We start from the raw sequence: 21,093 nt of genomic DNA on the forward strand, positions 1-21,093 counted from the left end.
TTAGAATACAGCCTCATTTTAAAAGTCAAAACCATAAGGGGAGGGAAAAACATAAGGGTTAGACTGAGTCCAAACCAAAGGCCAGGCGGAACAGCTCTGTCTTGCAGGCCCTGCGGAAAGATGTCAAGTCCTGCAGTTGAATATTCTCTCTCATTTTTGGCCAAACTAAAACATTAATCCAGTTACAGATAGGTAGCCGTGTTGGTCTGCCATAGTCAAAACAAAAAAAATTCCTTCCAGTAGCACCTTAAAGACCAACTAAGTTAGTTCTTGGTATGAGCTTTCGTGTGCATGCACACTTCTTCAGATACCAAAACATTAATTTAAAGGCAAAAAAGAGAAAGAGGAGAGGAGAGGAGAGGAGAGGAGAGGAGGAAGGGAGGGACGGAGGGAGGGAGGGATAAAGAAAAAGGAATAGAAAAAGATTTAGAAGAGAGAGAGAGTGAAGTTTAGAAGCTAAAGAACTTCTGGTTCTTGGTCTGTCCGCTATATATAAACCTCATTTTCTTCATCCACTCCAGCATAACACCTAATAACCCGCCCCCCCCTTGGCTGCCACCCAGTTTCCTATGGAGAGGCTGCTAGTGGGACTCCCCAGTTCCCTACCTTTCTGGGGCTCCTGGCAGGACCAGAGACCCTGCCTGGAGGCAGGAATTGTCCCCCTTGGAGAGATCTCCGTCTCCCAAGTGGGAGCCTGGCCTGGAGGCGAAGAGCTGAAAGGGGAGAAGCTGGTCTTGTGCTCGCAGCAGGAGGAGGAGACCCTCGTGTTGCGCAGCTGGGCTCCCATTTCAGGGAGGGGCCAAGGTAGCTGCTCTCCGCCTTCCTCTCCCAGGGAAGCAAAACACCTCCAGCTGCCGGGAGCGCCAGCCCAGGACACCCCAAGGGAAAAGGTCTGGAGGGGTTGGGGGGTGTTGGGGGGGGAGCCCCTCTTGCATGAGGAGGAAGAGGAGGCAAACATGCCTGGCCACCAGAGGGGCAGATTCTGCCCTTGCAGCCCCCATCGAGGGGTGGGGGTGGGGGTCTCTTGCTGGCCCTTGCTGGTTCCTATGGACCCCCTTCCAAGAGGGTCCAGGGCAGAGGCTAAACCCCCCACAGCCCCCCCTACACATAGATGGTTCAAGGGGGAAGGGGGCTGTGAATCAGGGGGGGTGGGGGAAGGGGGGCCCTGGTCCTGCCCCCCCCCCACTGCTGACTCCTGCTCACCCACCCATGGGACGCTTTTTGAGCCTCCCTGCTCCATCTTTCCAGCTTGACACAGTTTTTCCAGGGCCTCGTCCAGCACAGTCTCGGAGAAGCTGTTCTCCCCTTTTCAGATGCTTGTATGAAATGCTGATTGGATCCAAGGATCTGGTGATCTTAGCAGGATGCGCCTGATTGCTTTGTCCAGGGGCAGAACTGGGCTGACTCATGGTTCCCCTTTCGACCACGGCTTGGTCCCCAAAAGGCCTTCAGATATTCCAATTAGCACCAATAATGACTTGCCCAGCACTTTCTGAGGGCTCTGACTGCTTGGCACGCGCGACAGCAGCCTCGAAACCCGTACAACGGCCCTGCCAGGTTGGCCTGTGCCATTCTCTGAGGCTGAGTGAGGCTTGCTTGCCCAGGCAGATGCCAAAGTCCCTCCGGGGGCGGCCAGACTTGTGGCCCCCACAGGACCTGCCGGCTGAGCCCTCATCCAGCTTTGCCTGGCATTTTCCAGGGCATTTTCCCTCCGCTGGGATATTAGGCAGCCTCTGTCACCTTTTTGGCACCTGCTGAAGCCCTTCCTCTCCCAACGAGCCTTTTAAGCAGAGATCTTTCCTGCTCTCCATCTGCTTTCGAAGTTGCTTTGGTTGCTTTCTCACTTTGTTGCCCTGCTGGTTTGTTGCCCTGCTGGTTTTCATTCATCGGGCACCTGGGTGATCCCTCCTGTGCTTGGCGCTGGCCTGGCGTGTGGGGTGGAGGCTGTTGCTAGGGGCTGTCCCAGTGTGATTCTCGACCTGTGCTGTGCTGCCCTGGGGCAAGGAGCTAGTCCTGGCTGAGGTGCCAGCTCCACGTCACGGTAGGGCATGCAGTGCCTGGAGGGGCCACTTGCCCACATTGCTGGGGCAGAGCAGGGGTCAGCTGGCCATGAAGAGGAATGGAGGGCAGGGGGAGATTCTGCTTGCTGTAGAGCTCTGCTGGAAGTGAGGGCTTAGCAGAGGGATGATTTTCTATCCCAGGGTTGGGTGCTGCTGTCCCTGAGCCAGAGGACCAGGCAGGGCTCTGCCACCACATCCCTAGGAGGGCTGCAGCAAATATGAAGGGAGGCTTTCAAGGCAGGGGCAGGAGAGGGAAACTGAATTGCAGAGGGTTGAACTAGATGATGTTGTAAACAAAAATCTGCCCTTTCCCCTCCAAGAGCCCATCTAGAGTCCTTACGTAGGTTCCCTATAGGTAGGAGGAAATAACAGAGAATATTGAGAAGCAAAGGAGCTAGTAAGGCTGATCTTTACTGATCTGTTGCAGCAGGGTCCTCACTCACCACACGCAGGAGGAAGGAGGAACCCAGAACAATGGTGTGCCTGCCCTTATATAGACTTTTGAAATTGCCACCCTGTAGATCAAGACCGCCCACAGAAACATCATACCTACATCACAGAAAGGGCGGTCTACAGCAGAAATCTGAGTGCTTTGTTTACCTCCTGTCTGCCAGGTTACCTGTTTAATGATCACTTGATTGGATTGCCTGGGGAGCCTGGCCAGTCTTTTGTAATGATAAATAGCCTGAGCCAGGTCACAGGCTCACACCCTATTCATATCTTAAATGTGCCCTTAAGACAGGATTTGTGAAGGAAAAGTCAATGGGGAGGCTTTTCCAATTCCCTTTGACCTTGCAGAGAAAACATTTAGTCAGTTTGGGAATCAAAATGGTTTCAGGTCGGTCTTCCTGTGCTGTTCTATGTACTTGCTTGGTTGGTACATTTATGAACATTTAATATATATCTGAGACCTCAAAATTCTTATCACAATGACCCTTGGGGCCTTCCCGCTCTTCCAAGTCAATGTGAAGATCCAAAATGTGGCTGGAATCAAGAGGGAGGTGGGTTGCTTCCTTGTCCAGTTTGAGGTACAGTGGTACCTTGTTGTCAAACTTAATCTGTTCCAGGAGTCCATTCGACCCCCAGAACGGTTCAGAAACCAAGTTTTTTTGGGTTTTTTTGAATAAATTTTTATTAGTTTTCCATAAGTAAAAAAGAAACAAAGCAAAAACATAAACATAAACAAACACAAAATCGACTTTCCCGTACCACCCCTTTTCTGCATTCTTGTTTCAAGATTTTTCAGCAACCCTTTCGCAATAAACTTGTTTATATTTCATAAATTTGACTTCTATAAGTTATTAATACAACTGTAGTTCTTTATCTCTTATTACCCTGAGCCCCTAATTTTCCGGTTCAGAAACCAAGTTGCGGCTTCCTATTGGCTGCTTCCAATTGGAACTTCCAATTGAACTTCCTGTACTCAGCTTCCAAAAAACCTTCACAAACTGGAACACTCACTTTTGGGTTTTCGATGTTTGGGAACCAAAACGTTTGAGTCTCAAGGCGTTTGACAACCAAGGTACAGAAGAGGTGGCCTGAGCTTGTCTTTAGGGAACTTCTCAGAGCTTTTAAGGACAACGTTGTGGGAAGGAAGAGGCTTTTCTGGGATTCAAGGAGGCTCTTTCGCTGGACCATGGAAAGGAGAGTCCAGCAGAGCCGAAGGGGCCAGTCGGCCTCAGCAAGAGGACTGGCTTGACCATCCGGGAGGAGGCCCCGTTCTGCCTGCTGTTGTAAACAAAAATCTGCCCTTTTCCCCTTATGGGGTACCCAAGAGCCCATATAGAGTCCTTACGTGGGTTCCCTATTGGTAGGAGAAAATAACAGAGGCCAACCAGAGAATATTGAGAAGCAAAGGAGCTCGTAAGCCTGATCTTTATTGAACTGTTGCAACAGGGTGCTCCCCTCACACGCAGGAGGGAGGAGGAACCCTGAACAATGGCACGCAAGGCCTTATATAGACATTTTAAATTGCCCACCCTGGAGCTCCAGACCACCCCTCCATACATCATACATACATCACAGAAAGGGGTGTAACCTAAGACCACCACCCCCAGATACATCATGCCTACATCACAGAAAGGGCGGTCTACAGCAGAAATCTGAGTGCTTTGTTTACCTCCTGTCTGCCAGGTTACCTGTTAAATGGTCTCTTGATTGGATTGCCTGGGGAGCCTGGCCAGTCTTTTGAATGATAAATACTTAGTTCCTGAGCCAAGTCACAGGCTCACACCCTATTCATATCTTAAATGTTTGCTTAAGACAGGATTTGTGAAGGAAAAAGACAATGGGGAGGTTTCCCACTTTGACCTTGCAGAGAAATAATTGAGGTCAAATTGTTCAGGACTTTTTTCTGTGGGGTTTTCAGACATGTGGTTTATATATTTACGTACGTGTTTGCTTGGTACATTTATGAACATTTATTACATATCTAAGACCTTAAAATTCTTATCACACTGCCCTCCCCTTCTCCCCTTCCCTTTTGCTCCTGGGGCACACTGACCCAGAGCCTCCGAAAGGGGCTGCCTGTGTGATTCTCCTGGGAGGGTCACGCCAACCTCGGGGAGATGCCCAGTGCAGCACCTGCCAGGCTGCCTCTGACTCAGGTTTCCAGATGGATGGAGGCACTTAGACTGGACAGCGTCTGTGTTGGGCATCATTTCACAGACATTTATGCCAAAGACGGAGCCTTTCACTGCAAAAAGTAACACACACAGAGGGGCACAAACTTGAATAAAATATTGGGGGGGGGCTCAGGTAAGCCCCGGCCCACATAATCAATCATGTGGCATGGGGCACGCACATCACATGAATGGCAATACCCATCAACTTGGGGGGGGGCTGGCTCCCTCAAATACTTTATTGGGGGGTTGAAGAGCCCTCGGCCCCATGGAGTTGGCTCCTATGCGCAGTGGACGCTTCCAGCTAACTGTTCATCGAGCGTCCATCCTGATATGAGTGCAGAGGAATGAGGTGAGAGTGGCTTTTTAATTCGCCCAAGACCACCACCCCAAAACACCATCCATACATTACAGAAGGAGGCGGTCTCCAGCAGAAATTTGAGAGTGTTGCTTCTCTCCTTTCTGCCAGGATACCTGATAAGGCCTTACTTGGTTGCATTTTCTGAGTAGCCTGGCCATTCCTTGGAGATGGTAAATACTTCCTGAATCTCTTCCGCTTAACAGATACTTGCCAGACTGTATCTGAAAAGGGAGGCGTAAGCAGCCCCTACAGTCCAAAGAACATTGGAAAGCTTCCCCATTTCCTTCCTCCTTGCAGAGAAATATTTAAAGTCCATTTGGAAGAGTCAAAATGGCTTCAGGATTGTTCTCCTGCACTATTTCAGACATGCGGTTTATATACTTATGTATGTGTTTGCCTTGTACATTTATGAACATTTATTTTATATTTGAGACCTTAGAATTCTTATAAAACTACATCCTTAGAGATATTTGTCCTTAGAGATATCCTTAGCCCCCTTTGGCCTGACTCAGTCATCTCTTCTCATGCTCTTATGGAACTTCCAGCTCCAGAGGCAGTCTATCTGCAGTCCAATCTTCTATGGGGCATTTGGTGGCTGGGAGAAGAGGCGCCTGGCCCGGGTCCCCTGGTGTCCTTTCACGCTGTCTCTCTCTCCCTCTGCAGGTGGCGCAGCGGACAGCAAGTCGGTGGTGCGCTACAGCAAGGCCCAGCGCCCGACCACCCTGCCCATCCAGCCCTTTGTGTTCCAGCACCACTTTGCCAAGCAGCCCAAGGCACGGGCCTTGCACAGCCACTTTGCCGCCAGCCTCTCCCAGCTCTACAGCCGCTCGGCTGCCAGCCAGACTCTCTCCTCCGCCTCCCAGTCTTCGGCCTCCGCCACCTCGGCCGAGATGGTGGTCCAGGCGGCGGCCCTGGGGCACGGCCAGCGCTCGGCGGACGGGGCGGCCTCCCTGGGGGACGGCTGTGCCAGGAAGCCCGTGCCGGAGACCACACGCCCGTCCCCGCTGGGCAGCTACTCCCCCGTGCGAAACAACGTGCCTTTTTTCCAGAGCGCGGACTCCTCCTCCTCCTCCTCCTGCTCGCCGGGCAACGAGAGCCACCCGCCCCGGAGCAGGTCTTGCCCGGTCTCTGCCAACCTCCTACCCACCGGGACTTCCCCTCCCGCAAGAAGCCAGGCTGCCAACCTCAGCAGCAACGCCAACGGCACCGCCCTGCAGGCCAAGAAGGAGAGCCCCCCGCCCGCGCCCACGAAGGCTCCCGTGCTGCTGCCGGAACTGGATGCCCCCGCGCCCGAGCGCCAGCTCCACCGCAGCACCGCCCTGCCTCCCCTGGTGCCCCCCGGGCTGATCCTGGCCCGGCCAGGCGACCATGGGGAGCCCCAGTGGCCCCTCGGCTGCAGCGAGGCTCTGGGCGCAGGATCGCTGGGCCCTCGGCCGCTCAATGGTGGGTAGCCGGTCCAGAGACGGTCATGCAGCAGAGGGTTTGGGTGTTTGGGGAAAGATCTGGGAGTGTGCATGGGGTTTTTTTGGGGGGGGGCTATGCCATTTTCCTTCATTGCTGGGGCCCCCAAGACACTGGGTGTTGGGGGGGGAGATATAGGCTGCCGTTGTCAGGCTGTCAGCTCTAGCCCGGGTGGGTCCTGCTTTGGGGGAACGCGTGCCAAGGCACCATCTTTGGGCCAAGGGTCCCACTGCCTGTGAGTGAGGGTCCCCCCCATAACCTCCCCCTGGGGAGCAGCTGGGGGGGACAGGGGATGGGTGTGCCTGTCTTTGGCCAAGGACTGGCTCCAATCCTGGGGGTGCACTGACTCCTGTCCTTTCCTGCCTCTCTAACTCCCCTCCCTGAGAAAGCCAGGCTGTGCCGGAACTGAGATGCATCTTGCATTGTCGGGGGTGGTCTAGATGACTCTAGGGGCCCCTTTCAACAGTTCTAGGATTCTGCAGAATATGCCTGTGTGCATGTGTGCGAAAGGCCTCTGAAGCCTCAGATGGCCGGGGGTCCCTGCAGCCTCCGCTGCCTAGCTGCCTCCTGCCCCACCTGCCCTGCTCAGGTGTGCCCTCCAGGTGTGTTTCCCCTGCACCTTTTGGGGGGCTTCACCGCTTGAACACCCCAATGCTGCTGCTGCTGCTACTAACTGCCTGTCTTGTTCCTGCCTCCTCCCCTTTGCCCCCCCTGCTTTTCTGCCCCTCTCCTTCTCCCCCATCTCTCCTTCCGGCTGCCCCCTGCCTCGTCCCGGGTGCCCCCCCCAGCCAACCACCTCTCTCCGCAAGCCCTCAAGTGGCGGGAGTACCGGCGGAGGAACCCCCTGGGCCTGGACCGCATTTCGGGGCTGGCCGGCAGCCTGGACTGGAAGCAGCCGGAGGGCAGGCTGCCCTGGAGGAACCCCATCTTCGAGCTCCCCTTGAGCACGGGCCGCGCCAGCTGCAGACTCAACGGTGGGCCCCCTCCTCCCGTGGGGCTGTGGCAGCCAGCGAGCGGCTCTCCTCCCCTCTTCCTTCTGGGTGGGGAGGGGGGCTGAAAGGGGGCCTTGGAGGGACCCCCTAGAAGGGCAGGATGGGAGGAGAGGACTCAGCGGTGGGCCATGAATGCCAACCCCCTGTCTCTGAAATCATATACCGTATTTTTCGCTCTATGAGACGCACCTAGTTTTTAGAGGAGGAAAACAAGAAAAGTCAGCAAGAGCCACAGACAGGCTCGCTCGGTGCGGCTCTTTAAAGATAGAGTGACTCTTGCTGGCTTTTCTGGGAGGTGGGAGAAGGGACTGACAGGCTGCCCTCTGTGCCTTCTCCCACCTCCCGGAAAAGCCAGAGCAAGCTGCGCAGCTATCGCTGAAGCCAGCGGACCAAGAGCTGTGCTGACTTCAGTGATAGCTGCGCAATGCCTCTTCAGCCAGCACAGCAGGAGGGAGAGCTGCACAGCGCCTCTTGGTCTGCTGGCTTCCCAGCGAAGCAGGATGAGGGATGGGAAGGAGCTCTTACGGAGCCTCTTCCGTCTCTCATCCTGCTTCGCTGGAAAGCCAGCGACCCAGAAGTACTGCGCAGCGATCCCTCTTGCTGTTTTGGCTTCTGGGATAGCTGCGCATCCTGCATTCGCTCCATAAGACGCACACACACCCTTTTTAGGAGGGAAAAAGTGTGTCTTATGGAGCGAAAAAGGTTTATTCCACGTATATCCCATCTGAAGCTGGCAGGCACGGCTCTCCCCACTCCTCATTTAATGCCCACAACAGCCCTGCGAGGTAGGCCAGGCTAGCCCAAGATGGCAGCCAGGGAGCTTTGTTGCTGACCCAGAGTCCAAGGGAAGCCAGTGGCCCTTGAGGATGCCCTTGTGTGCCCAGGCTGGTGGGATGATAGCCCAGCCGCTACCTTTGCAGGGACTAGATCAGGCATGTCCAGCCAGTCAAACGCCATCTACCGGTTGATCACGGGGTGTTCCTGGTCGATTGTGGTTCTTGGCGTGATCCTGATCGATCACGGAGCGCCCCACCCCCGTTGCTCTTTCCCCTTGCTGCTGCCAGCCCTTTTGTGATTGCCTTATTTTCCTGCACCTGTGGGGAAAGTGTGTGATGGCGTGAGAGCTGCAGGCTGCAGGGTGAGCTATTTAATGCAACTTGGGTCTCCCCCCATGAAGAAAGCTCAACAGCTTCATTGTGCAATGCCAATGGGTAGATCACTCCCAGTTTTATCGTACTAGGAGTAGATCGTGGTCTTTATACAGTTGGACGTACCTGGACTACAGGATGGCAGCCTCAGTCGGAACAGCAACTGATTCGGATTTATGGCATTCATAGCTTGGTCTTTAGCCCTCCCTCCGATAAGGACAGAGCCGCCGAAATGCCAGTTTGGTCCTTCAGGGCAGAGGCAGGAGCTGTGCAGGGCCAGGCGAAATCCGCCCGGCCCCTGGTATCACCCAAGCCCTGCCTAGGATGTTGCTGCAGGGAAATGTCCCTGGATGTTGCCCAGGAGAGACTCCTGCCAGCCTCAGCCGGTCCTCCTGGCGGGGCAGGAAGTCCCCCTCTGTCCCCCCCCCTCCAGGGAGCTGCTCTCCCCTTTTCTGTGGGGAAACTGAGGCTGGAGGTGAAGGCTGGCTAACAACAGCCCCCTCCAGCCCCAGAGCCAACCTTTGCTCCTTCAGGATGGATAAAAGAAAGGCCTTCTTCACACAGCGCAGTGCTGAACTATGGAACTCCCTGCCACAGGGATGGCCACCCACTTGGGTGGATTTAAAACTGAATTAGACAAATTCATGGAGGACCGATCTCTCCCAGTGGCTACGAGCCATGAAGACCATACTCTGCCGACAGTCAGAGGCAGCTTTACTTCTGGATCCCGGTTGCTGGAAACCCCAGGAGGGGAGAGTTGCTCTTGGGTTCGAATCCTGCTTGCGGGTTTCCCATGGGGGCATCTGGGTGTGGGGACAGGAGGCTGGATTAAATGGGCCCCCTTTGGCCTGATCCAGATACAGGGCTCTACTTTTGCTCTTACATTATTGTTGTATTATTATTATTATTATTATTATTATTATTATTATTATTATTATATTAATGCCCTGCCCATCTGGCTGGGTTGTGCCAGCCACTCCACGTGTCACAAAGGAGCCGGATCTGACCCTGCCCGTCTCCTTCCCCTTCTCTGTCCCTGCAGGACATTCCTTGAAGCAGCCGCAGCTCAACTACTCCGACTTCTTCCCGGACTATTTCTCCTTGGCGGAAAAGCCCCCGGCCGAATTCTGCCTCTCTCCGGACGGCAACACAGAGTCCATCTCCATCGATCTGCTGCAGAAGAAGGGTGAGGCCCCGGCAGCATCTGTGGGGTGCCAGGCAGGGAAGTGGGGCTCCCCACCGCCTTGCCCTTCAGCCAGAGACAGCTGAGCAAAGGGCTTGGGGGGCTCTTGGTCCCAGGGGGGCATCAGATTGAGTGGCCATTGACAGACAACACCCCAAAAGTGTCCCCAAAGTGCATGAGGAGAGCAGATAAAGGAAAGAGAGTGTGGGGAGGAGGGGGCTACCCACTGAGCGTCGTATCAGGGGCTGGGGGACTCCAACGACAAGTACCTGGGAGAGACCAGGGTTCGAATCCCCTTTCAGCCACATGAATCTCACTGGGCAACCTTGGGCCAGTCGCTGCCTCTCTCAGCCCAACCTGCCTCGCAGGGTTGTTGTTGAGGAGGATGTTGTATACAGAAATCTGCCCTTTTCCCCTTATGGGGTACCCAAGAGCCCATATAGAGCCCCATTGGTAGGAGAAAATAACAGAGGCCAACCAGAGAATATCGAGAAGCAAAGCAGCTCGTAAGCCTGATCTTTATTGATCTGTTGCAACAGGAAAGGAGGACCCAGAACAATGGCACACAAGGCCTTATATTGATATTTTAAACTCCCTGCCCTGGAGCTCAAGACCAACCCTCCATACATCATGCATACATCACAGAAGGGGCAGTCTACAGCAGAAATCTGAGTGCTTTGTTTACCTCCTGTCTGGCAGGTTACCTGTTTAATGGTCACTTGATTGGATTGCCTGGGGAGCCTGGCCAGTCTTTTGAATGAGAAATACTTAGTTCCTGAGCCAGGTCACAGGCTCACACTCTATTCATCTCTTAAATGTGCCCTTAAGACAGGATTTGTGAAGGAAAAGACAATGGGGAGGCTTTTCCATTTTCCTTTGACCTTGCAGAGAAAACATTTGGTCAGTTTGGGAATCAAAAATGGTTTCAGGTCGGTCTTCCTGTGCTGATCTATGTACGTGCTTGGTTGGTACATTTATGAACATTGAACATATATCTAAGACCTCAAAATTCCTATCGCAAGGGGGAGCACCGCCTTGAGCTCCTGGGAGAAAGAGATTGAGAGACGAATAAATGAGTAAAATTATAATCTCTCTCCCTGCCTCCCACTTCAGCTACCGGCAGTTGTGGGGAGATGGCCTGTGTGGGGAGAGTCAGCGCTCCAGCACATGGGCCAGATCCAGTCGCTTCCTCCCCTCCCAGCACCGAACGAGTCTTTGGGAAATTCGGTCCTTTCTAGTTTATCTGAGTGGTCCATCTTTGCATGTTCCAGATGGCAGCAGCCTCACTCAGGCACTGAAGCTCTTGAACACGTTTGGGGGCTGAGCCTCGCCCCCAATCTGGGCTCTCACTCTCTCCTACTCAAGTGTAGGGGACAGACAGGCTGCCTCTTCCGTTGCAACTGGGCAGGAATTCCTGCTGGCTCCTGGAGCCAGGATTCTCCCAGAATTCTCAAAGATAATAGAGGCAGCAGGATTATATCTTCAGATCTCCAAGTTTCCTGCCAGATGGGCGGGGTATAAATAATAAATTATTATTATTATTATTATTATTATTATTATTATTATGCATGTCAGGGGGGCTAGGGACACACCAGATGGAGCTTTGCAATTCTAGGATTCTTTGAGTTTTATTCAAGAAGGAAACTTCTGGGGATGGACTTCCTGGGGCCTTCTCTGCAGTGTGGGGCAGGTGAGGGATGCACAGCGAGGCCCTCACCCACCTGCCCTCTTTTTCTGCCCCCCAGGTCTCGTCAAGGCGATCAACATGGCTGTGGATTTGATTGTGGCGCATTTTGGGACCAGCAGGGATCCTGGGGTGAAGGTGAGCCCCAAAGTCCCTCCTTTTCTCCCTCTGCCTCCCCTCCCCTTCCTTGGGTCTAGGTCACCAGGACCAGCCAGGATCCTCCAGGGGCTCCCAGAGCCCTTCCCTGCCGTTCAAGACGTTGCCACCACCATCGCTTGCGCCCCCCCCCACAGCCCCTGTCCCTTGAGCGCAAGTAGGAAGAGCCTGTCCTGGATCAGGCCAACGTCCAATCTAGTCCAGCATCCTCTTCTCACAGTTGTCCGTGGGGAACCTGTGGGAATGTTCAGGGAGGCAGGAGAGGATATATTGTCTGAATATAGCCTTTCCAACTTATGTTAACAAGTTCCACAATTTAGCAGAGTAACATTCCCCCTTTTTTAAATTCACAGCGGATGTGTTTGCTCAGGCTCGCTAAAGCCCCTATAATAACTGTTCTGGTAGTTTCCTCTTATGCCCTCATAAAAGATAAGACATGACACAGTTTTCTATAAAAGTATAAAAAGTATTTACTCACACATCATTCTGTTCACAATAGGATCCCAGAAGGCAGACTAGCTTAGAAAAGAAACATATACCTGGAAACTATCTCATAAGGAGACAGTCCCTTTCTCCTCTCTTGGCTAAGCAGATGTTGCTTCTTTGATACATGTAGTCAAAGAGAGAGAGATGGCTGTCCTGCCCTGTACTTCTATCCTTACCTGCACAGGTGAGGCCACGCCCACCTCTAGTCACATGCAGAGGAAGTCTGTCCCAGCCCAGAAGGAAACAGGAAGTTTACCTGCTGGCTGGACAAACAGTCCTCCCTATGTGTAAACATGTTCACTCTAGGAAAGTTGTACTTGACTGCTCTTGTGTTTCACATCCCACAGAACCAGCTAGCAGGATTCGAACCCAGGGTGCTCTCTTAACCCTCTTTTAAAGCCATCACTGCCTCCAGTGGGAGGGAGTTCCATAGATTTCCTCTGTGTTGCGTGAAGCAGTTGTTCCTGCTGGCAAAGTGCTTCCTTTTCTCCCTCCCGAGTCTTCCAACGCTCAGCTTCGTTAATGATCAGGAGAGCGGTGGGCAAGCGGGGAGACGAGGCCAGGGGGGTCCCATGGTTTGGCAGGTCCCAGGTCAGCTCCCAAAGAGGAGCCCTTTGGGAGTCAGGATCTGGACCCCTCCCTCTCCTTGAGGAGAAGCCTTTCTTGCATCAATCCTTGGCAAAGCTTCATAGGAAAACCTGGCAGGAGAGTAGGAACCCAAGCCTATTGAATCGCAGGCTGTGGGTGCAAGGGGACTCTGCAGAATCTTGAAAAAGAATACAGTCATACCTCTTGTTACGTTTGCTTCAGGTTGCGTCCCACGGCAACCTGGAAGTTCCGGAAAGGGTTACTTCTGGGTTTCGCCACTCGTGCATGCACAGACGTACAAAATGACGCCACGTGCATGTGCAGATGCGGGTTGCGTTCCTTTCAGGTTTCAAACGGGGCTCCGGAACGGATCCTGTTCGCAACCAGAGGTACCACTGTACTGTAGCTCCCTCAGGGAGTTGGAGATGTTTAGCCTGGGGAAGAGGAGACTGAAGGTGGGTCTACACACGGGGGGGGGGGGGTGCTATAAATAAATCAGAAATTAGATCATTATAACAAAAGGGGAAAAAACCCTATGGAAAAACACATATAAAAAATTTCTGCTCTCTGGCGCCATCTGGTGTTGCAGGTTTATAGTGCATTCAAACAGTTGTGTCTTTGCTGAGTCCTGAGAGGAGATCTCAGAGGCTGCCACAGGGAAGATGGAGTCAGCTTCTTTTCTCCTGCTCCGTATGGGAGCACCAGAACCAACGTGGAGGACTCTCCTCCACTGGAGGTTTTTAAAACAGAGCTTGGCTGGCCACCTGTCAGAGACGCTTTAGCTGCGATTCCTGCACTGCAGGGGGTTGGACTTGAGGACCAGCTAGATCAGTCAGTAGAGCATGAGACTTAATCTCAGGGACACGGGTTCAAGCTCCGCCTTGGCCCAGAGATTCCTGCAATGCAGGGGGTTGGCCTAGATGACCCCCGGGACCCTTCCAGTTCTGCAATTCTGTTATTCCATGAGCAGCCCCCTCTGCCAGTGGGAAATGTGTCTTGCAGCGGGAGGGTTTTGTTTCCCAGAGACGGGGGTGTTTGGCAAGGGAGCCTCGCCTGTTCCTGGAAAGGCTGAGACATCGGCAGCCGCGTGACCCTGCCCTCTTCCTCAAACTCCCTCCCGGCTCCAGCTGCCCCCCGCCCCCCCACCAGGGTTTATGTCTCGCTTATTTATTTATAGTAATCCTGAGGATTTGCAGCCAAGACAGGTCACAGCCTTGAGCGTCCCTTAACGCTGCGGAGCTTGAGGCTTCTGCAGTTTGGTCTGGGCCGAGTTCAAGTCTGGTTTCGCCTTAATCTTACTGCTCTAATCCCGCCTTATCTGGTGGGGGCGGAAACCCTGACTGGGGGGGGGGGGGAGCTTGCAAGGAGATGCAAGGAATCGAGCACACTGACCAAACAGGCTGGGCGGGAGGCGTTGCTGAGAGTCCCAGCTCCAGATCCCCCCCGACTCATTACGTGGCCTTGGCCAAGTCGCTTCTCAAAGTTTGCACTTGTCAAAGGGAAAGGATGGTGGCCTTCTCTGCAGGGGTGTTGTGCGTCATTGGCCTGGGGGAAAGTGCTCTGGGCTGCATCTGTGGGAATGTTCAGGGATGCAGGAGAGGATATATTTTTTATTATAGCCTTTCCAACTTGTGTTAACAAGTTCACAATTTAGCAGAGTAACATTCCCCTTTTTAAACTCACAGCGGATGCGTTTGCTCAGGCTCGCTAAAGCCTCTATAATAACTGTTCTGGTATTTTCCCCTTATTCCCTCATAAAAGATAAGACATGACACAGTCTTCTATAAAAGTATAAAAAGAGTTTACTCACATTCTGTTCACAATCAGATCCCAGAAGGCAGACTTGGCTTAGAAAAGTAACATACACCTGGAAACTATCTCATAAGGAGACAGTCCCTTTGTCCTCTCTTAGCTGGAGCATCATTAGAGAGCGTCAGGATGAATCTGAGCCTGGTAATATTTATTGACCTGCCTAGTGCAGGAACCCTTTGTCTCTCTGACTCTTTCTCACCTTTAAACCAGAGATCATAGAATCACAGAATTGGGAAGGACCCCTAATTCTCCTCTAGTCCAACCTGCAGCAGTGAGTTCCGCAGGCTTAGGCTGGAAGGTCAAACTAGACTACAGCCAAGAAATTGAAGCAAACCAGCGGTCGGAAGGCCTGATCTTTATTGTTGCAACAAAATTCCAAACTACAACATAGAAGAAGCGGAGAGTAGCCCCAAACAGAGGCTTACGTCAGTTTTTAAAAGTTTCCCATAATACATTTCCAGAAGCATCATCAAGACATCACAGAGATGTCACAGGAAAGGTGTGGTCTCAGGTACAACCTGAGATCCAGGCAGGCCCAAGTTACTCAAATATAGTCTTTCAGGCTTACTCCATCATGGTACAAAGGGAAGTACGTATTTACAGTTCCCTGGTCAAAGACCCCTTTGTCTTGTCTGGGCTTCATCCCACTATGGGACTTTAAAAGAGGGTTAAGAGAACACCCTGGGTTCGAATCCTACTTGCTGCTGTTCCTTAAATTTATTTATTTTATTATCTTCTGCATAGCCACATTCATTTAGTTTGCTCATTTAATTATCTGCTTTAAATCTATACTCTTGTGAAACTGCAGGTTATTACAATAATCCTGCTAATGCTTTTATCTGTTCGCAATTTATCTGTAAATATTCAATACACAAACCATTTCCATTCTTTTATAGAAAGTTTGTTATCTTGATTTCTTATTCTTCTGGTAAGTTTCACCATTTCTGCATATTCCATAAGTTTTTGTATCCATCTTTCCACTTTTGGGCAAGTAGCATTCTTGCTGCTGTAGTAGCACACGTAAATAAATTTCTGTACAATTTAGGTACTTCTATCCCCATGATTCCCCAAAGAAAAGCTTCTGGGTGTTTTTTTAAATAAAATTACTTTGAACATCCTTTTCAATTCATTGTATACCATTTCCCTGCAAGCTTTTTTTAAAAAAAATATTTTTAATATTAATTTTCCAAAAACAACAAAAAGTAAAAAACAATACATATTCAAACATAGAAAAAAATAGAGTTACCTTCCCCCTATTCCTTTCCATGGTTCTATTGTTTATCATTATCCCACATGTCCATTTAAAATTATAAAAATCATTTAATTATAAAATCATTAAAATTAGTTATTGTCCAGCCATAATGTCTTTATGAGTATTTTTAAAATCCTGCTGATGTATTAACCTGTGTACACTGCTTCTGTAGATATGCAATAAAGTCCTTCCCATCTTCTTTAAATTTATTGTCATCTCTTCCTCTTAATTTCAAAGTCAATTTTGCCATTTCAGCATATTCCATTAATTTCACTTGCCAGTCTTCCTTAGCTGAGACACCTTCTTCTTTCCAGCGTTTCCCAGTAAGCTGTAACCTTCCTACCAAACCACCCCATGTGGTCAGAAGAACCTTCTTTCTCTGCCGTCCTCTGATTCTCTCCCTCCTTTCTCAGGCCAAACTGGGGAACAGCTCCGTCAGCCCCAATGTGGGGCACCTCATCCTGAAGTACCTGTGCCCGGCCATCCGGGACGTGCTGAGCGACGGGCTCAAGGCCTACGTCCTGGACGTCATCATCGGCCAGAGGAGGAACATCCCCTGGAGCGTGGTGGAGGCCTCCACCCAGCTGGGTAGGCAGCGCAGGGGTCCCGGGGGGCAGTGGCGTAGCAAGGCCAGGTGGTACCCGGTGCAGAAAATTTCTGGTCACTTTTTTTTTTGCCTGCAAAAATGGTTTGACTTTATTTCACTTTATTTCATATTTTCTTACAAAGAAATGTGGATTCTGGGCCTCTGATAACAAGTAGGCAACTCTGGACAGATATTTAAATCTACAGGATGGATTGTGTTTTGGCTTGTGTTATTTTATTTATAGACCGTGATCTACTCCCAGTATAAAAAAACTGGCAGTAATCTAGCAAAAGTTGTTGAGGGAGGCAGCCTCATGTTCGCTTCATTGATGACTATTTATTTCAAGATTTATGCAAAAGAAAACCCAAACCTCAAAGTGATTTGCAGAAAAAGTTTAAACAATAAACTGATGAGAAATATTAGCAGAAACTATTTAAGACTTTTGAAAAGTTGAGATAGCAATAAGCTGAAAACAGATTAAAACTGTCTCTTGGGGATGTTGTGTGGCGATACCTGCCTTGCAGGGGGTTGGACTAGATGACCCCGGGGTCCCCTCCAATGCTGCACTTCTGTGATTCTCCCCTTCCTCCCCAGGCCCCTCCACCAAGGTCCTGCACGGCCTCTGCAGCAAAGTCAGCCAATACCCGGAGCTCACCAGCCACTCCATGCGCTTCAACGCCTTCATCCTCGGCCTCCTCAAGTAAGCGCTGCTTCCGCCGTCTCACGCCAGCCCTTTGGGGTGGGCCCAGGGGGGGCGGGCGGTGGGGAGAATGTGAGGGAAATGAGCAAATCTCCAGGGCGCCACTCCCCACAATAAACCTAGACACTCCCAATGTCTGTGGTTCACCTGTGGTCTCTGCAGTGCAGGGGTTGGGCCAAATGACCTTTGAGGTTCCCATGCGACTCCACAAACATGTGATTCCAAGGGAGGAAGGTGAGGGGTTCCATGCCCCCCCTCCACCCCTTGGCCGCTCATAGAATTTTGTGCTTTAAAGCCAGGCCTGAAGACTTGGGGGAATCTCCATCTCTCCATGAGAAAGCCTTTTCTGCCACCTCACAAACCGGAACTCGGGTCTGATTCTTGCATAACTTTCTGGCCAGCCAAAACTCCCATGGGGGCCTTTCCCCACAGTGCTGGTCCCCACATGGCAGCGGGGCTTTCCTTGGGGGCTCCTGTGACGCCAGAAACTCCAGCCATCAGCCTGCCTTGCTTCTGAGTTTGGCAGCTGGGGTGTCCTTCCTGCCAGGCCCACACTTGTGGGTCCTGGACATGAGACTGACCGACTCTCAGCCCCCCCCTCTCTCTGCTTTCTCCTCCAACAGCATCCGGTCCCTGGAGTTCTGGTTTAACCACCTCTACAACCACGAGGGTAAGAAGAGGTGGCAGGGAGGTGGGGGGGGGCAGGTGGCCGGCATCCGAATGTAGTGGTTGGGATCTTGGCCAATGGCCAGAAGGAAGATTCTGCAGAGCTGCCCACCTTGAGTCGAGCACCTTGCCGGGGGAAGCAGGAGAGCGTCCCGGTCAGGTCCGAGAAATGGGGCAAGATGAGCCATGGAGAATCAGCCTCGTTCTGGCATTGTGAAGGGTGCTTTGAGCATTTTGGGGGCGAGCGGAACTGGGGAGGGAGCCAGGCACCCGTTCTCCACAGCTCCCCCAGGAGGCAGGGATGGCCACCAACTTGGATGCCTTTAAAAGAGGATCAGGCCAGATTGTGGAGGCAGTGGCGTAGCATGGGTTGCCATTGACCGGGGCAGGGAAGCCACTGATGCTGCAGGAGTGCCCCCCCTCAGAGCCAGGCAGGGCTCTGCTGCTGCACCACCCACCCACCTGCCTGTGCCGTGGGGGGGGGCCTCCTTTTCTCTCTTGGAATGTCTGATGCCATGATACCTACCCTGTTTCCCCAAAAATAAGACAGTGTCTTATATTAATTTTTGCTCCCAAAGATGCGCTAGGTCTTATTTTCAGGGGATGCCGTATTTTTCCATGAAGAAGAATACGGTACACACTTATTGTCTAATTGTGAGTCAGCCAGACTCCGCCAGGGCAGAGCGAGCAGCAGGCGGCAGTTTGTCCTGGCGGTGGCGTGGGCTCTCTGATTTAAAGGGACCTCGCACTGCCTGAACAGCTCCGGCTGTGCTGTGGCCAATCAGTGAGCTGCGCGGTGGCGCCCGCCGATACGGTCCAGAGGAGTCAGATGCCTTACGGTAGCTTCAGGGGCCTTATATTCCAGGAAGGCCTTATGTTTGGGGGAGGCCTTATTATTGGGGAGGTCTTATTTTCAGGGGGACGCCTTATACCCTGTTTTCCCGAAAATAAGACATCCCCCGAAAAGAAGACCTACTTCCAGTTTTGCCTCTGTGACCTAGCTCATCTTTGGGAGCAAAACATAATATAAGACACTGTCTTATTTTCGGGGAAACAGGGTAGGAGAAAGGCTTCGGGGGTTTTGGTAAACATTAATTTGAACACCTTTTTAAATTCATGGTAGATAAGTTCCCAAAAGCTCTTTATTTATTTTTTACGACTCCACCACATGTGGACTGAATGATCCAGTGACAACCCGCGGTTCTCCCTCTCCCTGCAGACATTGTGCAGGTGCACTACCAGCCGGTGGGCTTCCTCTCTCTGTCGCACGGCGTGTGCCAGGGCCTCTTTGAGGAGCTCCTCCTCCTCCTCCAGCCCCTCTCGCTGCTCCCCTTCAGCCTGGACCTCCTCTTTGAGCACCACCTGCTGCAGATGGGCAAGGAGCAGCAGCAGCAGAAGGAGATGCTCCGCGTCCAGCAGGGCCTGGTCCTCTCCGCCCACTCCACCCTCCAGCTGATGAGGAGCCGGGGGGCAGCAGCAGCCATGGGGGCCACCGGCAGCACCACCAGCAGCAGCCTGGAGAGGAGCGTCGGCGGCTGGGGGGCGGCGGAGCAGGACCGCGGCCGGGAGAGCCATGGGGGACCCCCGGCGAAGGCAGCAGAAGGAAGGGTCAAAGGCGAGGGGGCCCCATCGGTGGCACCCCCCGAGAGGGAAGCAGAGTCGGCGCGGTGGAAGGGGCCCCCCGAGCCCAAGAAAGACAAGCAGGCCAGCTGGTGGTACCAGCTGATGCAGAGCTCCCAGGTCTACATTGAAGGGTCGGCGGAAGGGGCTCGCTTGGCCCGCTACGAGCGCAGGAAGAAGGGTGGGGCGGGGGGGACGCCCCGGCCGGCCGAGCCCAAGAAGGGGCCTCCTCCGCGGGAGGGGGTGGTGGAAGGGGCCGAGGCCTGCCCCATCGCGGAGGTGCCCCTCCAAGACAGACCCCCGGCAGACGTGGCAGCGACAGGGACTGAGCCTCGGTGGAAGGCAGAGACCCCCCCTGCCCGGGAGGCAGCGAAGGAGAAGACCCTCCGGCCGTTCTGGATGGGCAGCCCCCCAGACTCGGTGCTGACGGAGCTGAAGCACACCAGGGAGAAGGAGGCGGTGCCAGCCCCAAACCAGGGGGGTCCCCAGGAGGACAACGGCACCCCCAAGTGGGGGCACCTCTTTGGTTCCCGAAAGGCGCCCAAGGAGCCCAAGCAGGCCAACAGGTAGGTGGGGTGGGGGCAGCAACCTGGGGGGGGGGGCAGGAGGGTGCTGGCGGTTTGGGTGTGCCCTAGAGCGGCCGGGGATGGGCAGAGACCCCAAAGACTGGGAATAGGAGGAGGGGGTCTTGGTGGGACTTTGACCTCAAGCTTTTTGCAAAGGACCTGCCACTGGCCTGGAGGTCTTTGAGTTGATAGTACAGTGCTCCCTTGGTTCTCAAACTTAATCCATCCCCGAAGTGTTCAAAAACCAAATCACGCTTTCCCATAGAAAGTAATGCAAAATGAATTAATCTGTTCCAGACTTTTAAAAATAACCCCTAAAACAGCAACTTAACATGAATTTTACTATCTAATGAGACCATTGATTCATAAAAGGAAAGCAATAAACAATGTACTGCAGTCACACAATCAGCCAATCAGTAGCTGAACTGAGTTCAACACAGTCACAAAAACAAAACAAAAAGAGCCCCAAAAACGAAAACGCAAAATAAATAGCAAAAACAGACAGACCTCAGTGTAACACTCAAAACGGAAGTGTGGCCCTCAGTGCGGAAGTGTAACGCTCAAAACGGAGCACATTCGACTTCTGAAAAAAGTTCGCAAACCGGAACACTTATTTCCGGGTTTGCAGTGTTTGGGTTCCAAGCTGTTTGAGAACCAAGGTACCACTGTATCTGAGATTGTGGGGTGCAGAAAGGGAGCCCCAAGGACACTGCCCCCCCATTGTGCCAATAACTCTGGCAACAACTACGAGGCTGAAACAGGAGAAAGAATGTCACTCCAAACAAGGGGGCAGTTCTTTTCTCTGGGGTGTTTATCTCCCGCTTCTCCTTCAGGTAGGCAGGCGTGGCTTTCCCCCTTCCTGTTTTATCCCCACAGCAACCCTGAGAGGTAGGCTAGGCTGCCCTGAGGTCACCCAGCGAGCTTCGTGGCTGAGTGGGGATTTGCACCCTGCTCTCTCCCAGGTCCTAGTCCAGCGCTCTCACCACTGTGCCACATTGCCGCTTGTCCTTCGGAGGAGCCCGATTGCTGCCCTGGCACCGCCCTGGGATGGGGGTGGCCCCCCAAGGGCAGCCTCCCTCCCTGCAGCTGCTCTCCTGAGCCACCCCAGTTCAGGGCTGCTGGTGCAAAGGGCCTGTGGGGAGGGGGGGGGG

The 21,093-nt window shown here is 52.7% G+C and overlaps 1 protein-coding gene across 4 annotated transcripts in view; it reads left to right on the top strand.

The window, feature by feature from the left end:
* Positions 1 to 21,093, top strand: part of RUSC2 (RUN and SH3 domain containing 2) — a 54,497-nt gene that overhangs the window by 28,593 nt on the left and 4,811 nt on the right. For 3 of the 4 annotated variants that reach the window (XM_028748110.2, XM_077936603.1, XM_028748109.2), the window contains exons 3-10: positions 5,706 to 6,485; positions 7,292 to 7,477; positions 9,686 to 9,829; positions 11,572 to 11,648; positions 16,218 to 16,392; positions 16,985 to 17,090; positions 17,714 to 17,760; positions 18,976 to 19,942. In XM_028748110.2, coding sequence (XP_028603943.2) covers positions 5,706 to 6,485; positions 7,292 to 7,477; positions 9,686 to 9,829; positions 11,572 to 11,648; positions 16,218 to 16,392; positions 16,985 to 17,090; positions 17,714 to 17,760; positions 18,976 to 19,942 — 2,482 coding nt within the window. The remainder of the gene's footprint in view (positions 1 to 5,705; positions 6,486 to 7,291; positions 7,478 to 9,685; positions 9,830 to 11,571; positions 11,649 to 16,217; positions 16,393 to 16,984; positions 17,091 to 17,713; positions 17,761 to 18,975; positions 19,943 to 21,093) is intronic. The other variant, XM_028748111.2, reaches the window with a different exon arrangement.

Source organism: Podarcis muralis, chromosome 11, assembly GCF_964188315.1.
Source record: "Podarcis muralis chromosome 11, rPodMur119.hap1.1, whole genome shotgun sequence".
Lineage (NCBI taxonomy): Eukaryota > Metazoa > Chordata > Lepidosauria > Squamata > Lacertidae > Podarcis > Podarcis muralis.